General features: G+C 41.4%; 2 protein-coding genes across 2 annotated transcripts in view; both read right to left on the bottom strand.

Moving 5' to 3' along the window:
• LOC137293473 (SNW domain-containing protein 1-like) overlaps positions 1-11,447 on the bottom strand; it is a 123,154-nt gene that overhangs the window by 76,110 nt on the left and 35,597 nt on the right. The gene's annotated exons all lie outside the window — the stretch shown is intronic.
• LOC137294243 (uncharacterized) lies at positions 4,279-6,127 on the bottom strand. Its single transcript, XM_067825240.1, has 2 exons — positions 4,764-6,127; positions 4,279-4,288 (listed from the first exon to the last, which is right to left on the bottom strand). Exons 1-2 carry the CDS (start codon positions 6,125-6,127, stop codon positions 4,279-4,281), a joined length of 1,374 nt encoding a protein of 457 aa, XP_067681341.1.

Below are 11,447 nucleotides of genomic sequence, written 5' to 3'. Positions count from 1 at the left end.
GCTGATTACATTCGCTTAACCCCCTGGATGCCACAGGGACATATATGTCCCTCCTCTACATTCCTCACTTTGAAATCCAATAACATTCTAAATATACCAAGCATATATAAGCACCTCACAGTTTTGGATTCTGCGGAAAATTCCCTGTTTCTTGATACCATCCACTATTACCTCAGACCAAGCTAAAGTGCTCAAAATTGCCTTTCAAAATAGGTTTCATCGTAAATGTCGTCATTTTGCAAACTGTACTAAATCGAGATTCACAGCGTTATTTGCAGTATGTTTTGAAATGTGAAAATCGGATAATTACTGGGAGTATTGAATTTCAAAAACAGCATATTAATGATCACTGATATCAAGTTTTGATGTAACCAGTAATGATAATTCTGAAACGTCGCCGATGAATCCAGAATCGGTTGGGATGTTTTTGAAAACACACTTACACGAACGCCGAAGTGCGCTTTCCGGCATATTGGTTAGTGTTTACAAAATCACGTTTCGAGAATGCCGGTATTGAGACGCCTATAGCATCACGTATATTTCATAGTCAGCTGCGACAAATGCATCATTGAATTCCCCACTCATCTTAGAATCAAATTACAAATGGTCTTTGTCACCAATACCAACTGTCTAGGCGAAACGAAACGAAAGATAATTGGTATGAAAACGAACGCTGTGCTCGAAAGACAGCGCTTGTTTGAAATGTAACAAAGAAAAAAATCCAATTTTACACTGCGTAGCATTTTCGGTAATATTCCAACATCCAGGCGTCTAATCATTGCTTACAATGGCTCAATACGCTTAGTATATTCTGGGGAAGAGTGTCGTAGCAAAAGATTAAATTAAAAAAAAAATTAAAAATAGATACAATGAAATAATTTGGTAATTCATAAGAAACTGTCAAACTTTAGTGCAGCGTGACGCCATGACTGACGCAAAATCACGCAGAACGACAACGGTAATTGTCGGCATTTCTGGCTTCTTCCGTCATTTACAGTGTAAACGATAAAAACATATAACAATACACAGATACTCAGAATAATTCTGATTACTTACATCTCACATTTATGTACAAAAGATCCCTGAATCAAGGAAAACGTCCTCGCAAAATCCTGTGTACTCTTGTCATCGAAGCCGCCATTTTGAAAGAAATCGGTCATCGGTAGTGATGTCACACGTCAACATTGTTGCACATATTAGGCAATTTCTTTGAGGTGAAGGTCGGTTGAAGAAGAGTAAACACAATGCCCATAGCATTCCGATTGCACTTTTTGTATTGTGATGTATATTTTGCGTATCGTTCCGATATTTTTTCATGAAACTGATTTCAGTATCTACATATGTCCATGTTCAACACCGTATCATATGTGGATTTAAGGTATGCGTTTTTATTCTTTGAAAGCTTTTGATTGTTTGAATAATATTTACGTGGGAAATTGACTCAGTAAGTGTACTATACCACATTTTAAGCCGCTACACAAGTGTTGGAAGATCACACGTAGCCATTATTGCAACATATGCTTTAGTTCCCGTCATGTGCAATATTCAATACGTTGGGACAAATATTGCAGTTTCATATGAACAGGTTAATAGACAGCGATTTAATTCCAAGTAAAACTGATAATATTAATGAAAATGATTTGTACGTTGTATGAAATGTAGGGGCACACATACTACTACATGTATTTAAAAAGGAATTGTCTTGTTCAGTGTATTGGTTTGTGTCGTTTTTATAGACAAAACAATTATGAATATTGATTGACCAGGTGCGAGTTTGTCAAAAACGTTTCATGATTCATTATTATTTTTTTCGATCATAAAGTCAATTCAAATTCGAATAAAATATATCTGATGGCAGAATATCTAACTCAAACAATATTTATACGAAAATTGTTAAAAATATATAAACCAGGTCATGTCTTAATTTGGACAAGCCTTACGTCAATATTCTAATAGTTCTGTACTGAAAAAGCGATCTCTTTGTACCTTTCATTGCATACATATGAAGTGAAATGATTTCATAATCATAAGAAGAAAAGTCTGTTTCCTAAATGAAAATACTCAATGAATATTCAGGTGTCGTGAAATTGTGATTTACGCTAAATTGATGCTAGGCAGGTGCGCGTGTTGCTTATAACACAATTTAGCGGTTAACGCTAAATGCTATTATTGCTGGACTTGCGTTTTAAATGAAAAGGAAGATATTATCTTGGGAGTAATGGCCAATATGTGTGGATGGCTACGGGGATGAGAAGGAGCAGCAGCAGCGAGCGAGAGCATGGTATTAATGCATAATCACCTTTCCGCTGTGACAAGCAGACGAGGTGAGCGTAGCGAGCGATGAGTTCCACCTACTGTGAAGCAGGCTGGAATTACGATTTTTTGGTTTCTGCTGTGAAAGCGGACAACCAGCAGCATAGCGATTGATAGCTTCTCACCCCAAGCAGGCCACCGCGATATAAATCGCCGGCCATCCACACAGCAACATATAGATATTAGAAAATAGTGGATACGCGAACAGCATGAACGACTTACACTGTGCTGGGAAATAATGGAAGCGCGTGCTCACTTACTGCCGTTATTTTTATTTATCCGAGTTAATTAGCAGTTAAAGCACTAACAATATTGTGCACAAAAATGTCCATTGCAGTGGTTGACAGGTGCACCCCGTCCGCCAAGTAATGTTCCGGGCCACATTTGACCGGATCAAACTGGTCGTGGCGGACGCTGATCCCATGAAGCTCATAGATTCTGTTTGAGAGTCTTCGATTTAGCTTTTTACGAGAAAGTTCAAGCTTTTTGATGTCCATAGCAGCCGGCCACGCAACCCGTGGCAACATGAATGACCACACCAGCGTCGTATCAGGCATACGTAGCTTGGCATACAGCAAATCACACATAATGTCTTCATATATGGACCTGGCGGACGTTTGGGACAAGTCATTCGAGCCTAAGTGGATCACGAGCCATTTGGGACTGGTGTTAGACGCGGAAGCCAAAAGACTGTTAAGCGAAGCTCGGAAGTGGCTCCATCGCCTCCCGCCTCGGACCTGCCACCGTGTACGGCCGAGACGTTGCAAGCGTTGTTCCAAGCTCCCCTTTGCCCTGGCCATGTAGCTGTCACCAATCACCCAGGCCAGATCTGTAACATAGAGATCGGACAGCAGAAAAAATTGCTACAATGTAATTGGTAAGAGCAAAGCTAGTAAATATTAAGTAGAATCAGTTAATTATGCGTGATTACTTTATTAGATCCTAATATAACCCTGGTATGCACAAGATGTCCATCTACCATACTGCTGAATTATACTTTCATCCAAACCATTAATCGCCGCAGTTGTAGCAGCGCCTATTCTGAAAGAATGTGATGTATACTGGGTCGCGTCATAACCGACATGTGATAGCGACTTATTGAGAATCGCCTGAAATTGATAGCGCGTTAATGGTGAGCCGTCAAAATGGACAAACAGCTGTGAGCTAGTGCGTGGTCTGGACGCGAGATACAGAGAGAGAGCTCTAACGGGGCATAGCTCTGAGGCAGTAGGAGAAATTGAAAGCAGAGTTCCTCTACCGAACTGGTCGGTTTTAGAAAATCTTATGCGCAAGGTTAATCCCTCGCCTGAAAATGAAACATCATTAATTTGTAGTGAAGTTTTTGAATCGTCGGCTTGTGAACTGCAAACCAACTCGCTGACCCTGAGGAAACCAAAAAAGGCTAAGGTAAATGCTGACTTAAAAACCTGAGCCTCGTAAGAAGATCTGCAGATAGCAGGCAAAACACCTACGATGCGCTGAAGAATTGGAAATGTGATGGGTTTTCGTATGTCCCTCCTAACTTTAATCTTGTGCATCCCAATGATGGCTTTTCTAACCAAAAAATGTTCACAGTGATTGATAAGGTTATTTAGTCTATTCCAGGTGGATAAGGCTGAAATGTAAGCCCTTACAGTACGAGGGGATTTACCTTGAATTGACATGTAGCCTATGAATTGCAGAAGTTGGTCTAGGCAAATGGGTCCTCCTAATGGTAGACTAAACGCGCGCCTAAACGTTTCGAGACATTGCAGCGCCGTGTAATAAGTGCGTCTAGTGTTGCGTGATAAAGAAGACACGATAAGTATATGAGATTCTGTCATACAATCTCCCAAATGTCTCTTGGTAAGCTGGTCTGTGTCGGGTCCGCGTCTGGAGCCATTTGGTGAAATCGGTGCCACTGAAAGCGCGAAAGAGCGTCAGCTATAGCATTTTCATGCGTGCTAATGTACTTGGCGTGAAATATTATGTTGTGCTGCAAGGAGAGTAATACTAAGCACCTTACTAGTGCCATGACCCTCTTGTTCTTGGATGATTGCTTGTTGATAATATGTACGACTGCTTGGTTGTCACATGTGAACATAACCTTTTTGTTGCTCAAACAATTTCCCCACAGTTTTAACGCTACCACAATAGGAAATAATTCAAGGAGTGTCATATCCTTGGTGTAGCCTTTTTGTATCCACGCTTGGGGCCAGGACGCACATGTCCAGCTGCCCTGGGAATACGCCCCGAAGCCGTGTGTGCTAGATGCATCCGTGAAAAGACGTAAATGCTGACCAGACAGCCAAATAGAATCATGAAAAACGGATACGCCATTGTAATGCTGCAGGAACTGTAACCATACTTGCAGGTCCTGTTTCATACCGTTAGTGAGTCTTATTCTATGATAGGGGTAGACGTTTCCGCAAAGGGCATCAGTCAAGCGTCTACAAAAAGCCCTCCCGCACCTTACTGCGCGACACACAAAATACAGCTTGCCTAACAAAGATTGTAACTGGTGAACTTTTAGTTTGCGCTTTTGTGACTGCAGTAAGGCGACAATTTCTTGACACAAGTGATTGATTTTTTCAGGTGGTATCCTAATCTCCATAGAGATAGTGTCTATGGTTATGCCTAGGAATTTGATGGTCGTGGTTGGTTGAACTGTTTTTTCCTGGGCTATGGGAATACCGAAATGTCGAAAAAGCTGAATGCTTGAATCTAACAGGTATTTACATTTGCCTGATTGGGCGCGACCTCCCACCAGGAAATCGTCTAGGTAATGCATGATGGATGCACTGTGTGTGTGTTTGGTTATGCACCACTGCAAGAAACGGCTAAATGTTTCAAAAAGAGCGCATGATATCGAACAACCGAAAGGGAGACATTTGTCAAAATAGTAATTTCCTTCAAAATACATACCTAACAGGTGGAAATCTTCCGGACGGACTGGTAGTAAACGGAAGGCTGACTTAACATCAAATTTTGCTAACTGAGCTCCCTTGCCTAATTGCTGCACTAAACTAACCGCCTCATCGAATCGTGAGTACTGAACGGAGCAAAATTCCGCGGAAATTCCATCGTTTACGGACGATCCCCGGGGATGGGAGAGGTGGTGTATAAGACGGTAGTTATCCGCGATTGTGGTGACACTTGATGTGTCTGATTTCTTTTTGACTAAACCAACGGGAGAAACCTTGAGGTTTTGAATCGGGCATGAGGGGAAAGGCCCGGCGATACGACCAAGAGAGATTTCTTTTTGTAGCTTGGTGTTGACAATTTGAGGAAACTGCCTTGCTGATCTAAGGTTGGGAGCGTTGTTAGGAGTGAACGAACCAGTGAACTGTAAATTAAAACCTGAGGTAAAACCTACCCGTAATAGATTGGCATCTTTTGAGCACACTGCATAGTACGCATCGATCCATGGAATCAGTGTGTTATATTTTATGGGTACCGGAGCTAACGACATCGGGAGATGGGGGTAAGCTGGCCCTGTTTCGGAGTTGCACTTGTGCATTGTTTGTTGGTTTGCTACGAAAAGAATTGCACTGACGGGCACTATGGTTTGAACTTTTGCATTTGGAACATTTGTGGGGGTACTTGCAAGATAATCTTGAACATTGGGAAAAATTGAAATCCCAGCAGACTTGCTTATCAGTGACAGCAGTGACGGAACCAGCAGTGCTGGACTTAGTGTCTGTGAGATTGTAGGACTGCCTACCGTGAACCATGTAACGGAGCCACAGATCGCCGTCGATGGCTCCCCAGGAACGCGTGGGATCTCTAGCCATTTTATGGCGGAAATAATAATCATAGGTGTACCACGAGTCATTACCGTACTTGTGTGCGGCGCCCCGAACTGCGTCAACGTATCCTAACAGTTCTTGAACTGCACCTGGGTGTTTTTGCAGGTAAATACTCATAAAAATATGGAAGGCCGTAGTCCAGGAGGCAATACTGAGGGGTTTAGAAGATTGTTTACTTGCCGGTTTAAACATGACCTGACCTGCCTGGTTAAAAACCATTTGTAACGGTACATCGCCATCCTGCGCAACGTTTTGAGAAGGGAGGAGTGTTTGGAAGTCTACGAACTCGCCGTTCCATATTTTTTGCCTGACCGAATCTTTCACATGAGCACCGATGTGGTCCGTTTTGTAGGAAAGCTGAGGCAAACCCGCATTAACCGCAGTGGCATCGGGTACCTGCCTGTACGTGGGGAGGCTTAGCTGTGAAGATCCCCCACCCGAAGCTAGATTAGAAAGCCATTGTATCGTGGCCTGATTGCTTGATGCAGAAGGAACTGTGCATGCATCTAAATCCGGATTAAACCCTGTGCGTGCATCTACCGCCTGCTGACTACTGGGGTGCGCGTCTGCCGCCGGCTGCGCTGCCGTGGATTGGGTAACCGGCGCGGGTGTTAGGGACGGTGTAGCTAATAATAAGTTTGGGTCTATCTGAATGGGATTGTTCATTCCCTGATGCAATTCTGAAGCTAAGCTAAACCTACCTTGCATTGGAGCGTTCCTAGGAGGATCGAAGGTCGTCCCCAAGGTCGTCCCTTGAATATCCACCGGCGGACTTGATGTGCTGATGGTACTGCTACCCCTTGTTGATCTGCGTTTCTTTCCAGCTGCAGGTGCCGGGACTAGCCTGTGCTGTAATGCTGCTCTTCTTTTTGGTCCCATTACAGATTGGCGACGTTAACCTGCTTATCGATGTTAATATGGTAGTGAGCGACGGTCTGTTTCCTAAATGAAAATACTCAATGAATATTCAGGTGTCGTGAAATTGTGATTTACGCTAAATTGATGCTAGGCAGGTGCGCGTGTTGCTTATAATAAGATATGTAGTAAAACCGTGCAATTGTTGATATATTCAGGACCCTATTTCAGTGATAAAACCATTCATTTTATATTTTGGCTAAAAAGTGTTGGATTCTGACACAGAAGCCGAGATCTTTTACACATTGAATGGAAATTAGGTTAGATATATACTACTCAGCAACCAGAGTCGTCTTTTTCCAACGTCACAAAATGCACAAAACGTGTCGTGACGTCAAGTAAAATGTCGCATTATTTTCAGTTATTTCATTACATTTGAAAATGTGGCTGTTACTCCGTTAATAATAATGCAAAATTAATAAAAATACATCTACACAAACAAGAGAATATGGGAATCTAAGAACTAAAATATGTATCGGATAGGGACATCCAAATCGTTATTACCTGCTTTTTCATGTAGTACACTGGCACCTTTTCTTACAAATTGTGAAAGTACCAAAAGGCATCCTCTCACATTGGGGAACTGTGTTCTGGAATAGTTTGGTTCACTGTGAACAAAACATAAGGGAAATATACTGTCCGTACCCACAGCAAATTCTCTCCATGTGATCGGAGTTACATTGACCTAATGTAAACCATAGCTGACTTATGCCCCCTTATCTTCATACGTGCATGACCTCTCTGTCGACGCTTGACGTCATAGGAGAAAATCGATTTTTTACATTTATTGAGGGTCATTTTTTACTTTGTGCGTATGACGTTATGCATTAGCACATAAATCCATTTCATATACACATATGTCGTTCAGATATCAAGCTATATTTTCTTCGCTCACACTTTACGTAAAGATGACAAATGAAAGAAATCATAGCAGAGTGCTTTTATCGGTGCACGATAAAAAAAGGAGAAATTTACTGTTTTTCAAAGCACACAAAAGTTTTGCACAACATTTAGCAGTGTCTATTTCTCAGACCCCTGAGGTAGTCGCAGTTATATTTATACCAACGGATAGGAAATCAAATATTCCACATTTGGGTGCAATTTTATAACCGTACACAGATCCAGGACCACGCGAGCGCAATTCTCGCACAACGCTCACTTTTCAAACGTTACGAAAATGTGCGCCTGAAAAAAAACTCGGCATCCAGGGGGTTAATGTTGTGACAACTGAAAAACTATATGTAGAAGATACCTTAACTATTTTGTCACTCCGGTTTAAGTCAAATAATTGTTATTAGTGTCAGTATTGGGACAGTAGATTTGTAGTTAAGTTTCAAGTCGGTATGTTATAGCTCACGGCTTCCATTCTCGATTCACCGCGAAGATTAAATTTATCAACTAAATTAAGTTAAGTTATTGTAAAGTATGGAATGGATTTTGGAATGGAGTTTGGACTGGAATGATGGAATAGAATTTAGAGTGACACGGATTTGCTCTTTATAAACAAGATTCCATTCCAAAATTGCTAAGGTAGTTTACAAACAGCTGATCACTGATAAATGGCACATAAGCAATGAGACGTGGGTGTCAGCGTCTTGCTTCAGCCAAGGCCCATTCACCACACACTCAAAGGCACATGACTCTGGGGGAAGAAGTTTAAATACACTTTCTAGGTTATGTAGATAATAAAAACAAGATGTCTTGAAGTGAAGCTGATGGCATGTAGTGTCTACATATCTAGACTTGCTTATTTGTGGGGATACAATTACAAATGTGTATCCTTGTTATTATTCTTCTGTACATCTTTGACGCAAGGCTAACGGCACGCCTGCATTGTGGCAGGCACATGTGTTGTGGCAAGATTACACATATATAGATGTAAGGAACATAGTGGGGGAAACATATTATTCAACAAAAAAGTCTCATGATATTCTTACAAAGCACAACAGAACACCATGTAAATAACATATATACACCTGGAAATTAATCAAGCAACACCCCAATTTTTTCTATTGGAGCAACTTTGAAGTGTTCTGACAATCAAAATATGCCGGGTTGATATAGTTTGACACTTTTTTATTCAACAGACGATCTCTGACAAACAACTTAAAGGGAAAAAGTATCAAGACTTTGCTTTATTGCAACGAAATCCAAATTCTTAAAACTGTCTTAAATTCATGAAAAAATGGACACAATTTACTATTCATCCACAGACGTTGTTGTCAGGTGTATTAACACAAATGTCACATGGAAAGAAAGAACAGTCATCTGAGAGTCTGCACACCGACTTTCATCAATATCTAGTGTGTCCTCCCTGCGCACGCACCACCGATTCCAGACGCCTCCTCATTCCTTGGATGAGTCTCCGGATCTGATTCTGGGGGATCCTGTTCCACTCCTCATGCAGGGCAGCCGTCAATTCGTTGAGATTATGGACTGGTGGGTCTCTCTGCCTCACACGACGGCCAATAAAGTCCCACAAATGTTCAATGGGGTTGAGGTCAGGGCTCATGGCAGGCCATGGAATTCTGTCAATTGCATTTTGCCGCAAAAAATCATTTACAGCATGCGCCCTGTGAGGTCTAGCATTGTCGTCCATAAATATGGGTCTCGTTGCCAGAGGATGGTTCTCAAAATGAGGTACCACAGCCCTGTCAAGAACCTCCTGTTGGTAACGAACACCGTTAAGGTTGCCACGGATGGTAATGATATCCAACTTGCAGTTCATGGAAATGCACCCCCATACCATAACGGAACCTCCCCCAAAGGCCACAGTCTCCTGGATGTTCCGTGGAGCCATTGCTGTGTTCCTCTGCCTCCAGACCCGAGTACGACCGTCCACCATGTGCAGCAAGAACCGGCTCTCATCTGAGAAATGGACCTTCCTCCAAGAGGCAATGTTCCAGTGCAAACGGTCATTACACCAGGCCAGTCGGGCTGCCTTATGGGCTGGAGACAGTCTGGGTCGCTTGATTGGCCTCCTTGCCCGGTATCCTGCAGCTTTCAGACGATTCCGAACAGTCCTGTTCGAGATGGGTCTCCCTGGAAGCCACTCCTGTCTCAACCGAGAGCTCGAGTCGAAGGACCTGCGCCGTACAAGTCTCAGTAAAGCTCTGTCCTCCCGGACTGTGGTCTTCCTGGGTCTTCCTGGTCTAGGCAGGTCTTTAACTTCATTAGTGGCCCGGTATTTTTTCAAAAGTTTTGAAATTATGGAATGATGTCGTCCGATTTGAGTCCCGATTTGTCTTAGAGACATACCAGCATTCCTCATGCCGATTATTTGCCAACGAGTGGCCTCTGATAATTTCCTACGTGCCATGACATTGAAATGAATGAAAAACCGAATGCAATCGACAACCTGCGCTTGTAAACACCCCAGGGAAAAAGTGCATTTTTCGAAAGTTGAGGTTAAAGCAATGCACGTGCGCTGTGCAAGCTTCACGCGCGTCATATCAACCCATGAAAAGCTCATGCTGTATGTCAATACATCAAAATTGAATAATCAATCATCAAAATTACTTCGTTAAACTTTGTTAAGTTTTTATGTGTCTTTGAATTTGGTGTTGCTTAATTAATTTCCATATGTATATATTAGGACTAATATTTATCTTGAGCTTGGTTATCATCATGAAAAAGCAATCAATAATGTCTATATCACTACAAATGTTACATACTGTCATCAAGTCTTCCTTCTAATTGTAACTGCTTTCCAGAGGTAAATTAACACAGATAATTGTATGATTTCTCATTTCATATATATGACAAATTCAACTGAAACGAGCTTACACCGTGTCCTCCATCAACCTACCCATACTATATATATACTTTAACTTCTTTAAACAGTAAAGAATGATGAATTTTAAATAATCTAAAGAGTCTGAGCTACTGCACACATCTGTATTACTCTAGAAACATTTGATTGAAGTCACAATCTTGTGACATGATCTTGAAGTGCACATTTTAACGATTTATGTGTGTCTTTGAATAAAAGAAGTATTAACATGGCTGATTTTATGAATGACGTTTGGTACACTTTTTCATAAACAAATGATTTCACAAAACACTTATGATTAGCAAACGTCACTGTATTAGATAAAGTGTACTTTCTTGGGACTGAGTAAAATAATGAAAAATATAAACATGAGAAACATATCCTTGTGAGATAGAGGCCTACGTTTATCAAAGTAAATACCAGCTTGTGAAACATTATTGCTACTACATGTCATACACTATTGGAAATTTTCAGTCGTATTTATGTAGGCGCGACAATATCCTCTTGTGATCCTCATTCAGTTGATCTTTAATTTCATTATGTATCAACACTTGACATTTCAAAACTTGGACAAACCCTTCTAGCACAGTCCACATTTAAATAGAAATAAGTATTTTGCAGAAAAATACTTTTCTTTTTTTCCCTTGCTCTTTGGACTT

The sequence above is a fragment of the Haliotis asinina genome, chromosome 8 (assembly GCF_037392515.1).
Source record: "Haliotis asinina isolate JCU_RB_2024 chromosome 8, JCU_Hal_asi_v2, whole genome shotgun sequence".
NCBI classification, from domain to species: Eukaryota; Metazoa; Mollusca; class Gastropoda; order Lepetellida; family Haliotidae; genus Haliotis; species Haliotis asinina.
The sequence above is the reverse complement of the archived record's forward strand: the minus strand, read 5'-3'. Positions and strand labels throughout refer to the sequence as shown.

What these genes read in the sequence shown, in the direction of transcription:
- LOC137294243 (XM_067825240.1), bottom strand. Translation starts at nt 6,127, where the DNA reads ATGACTCGTGGTACACCTATGATTATTATTTCCGCCATAAAATGGCTA.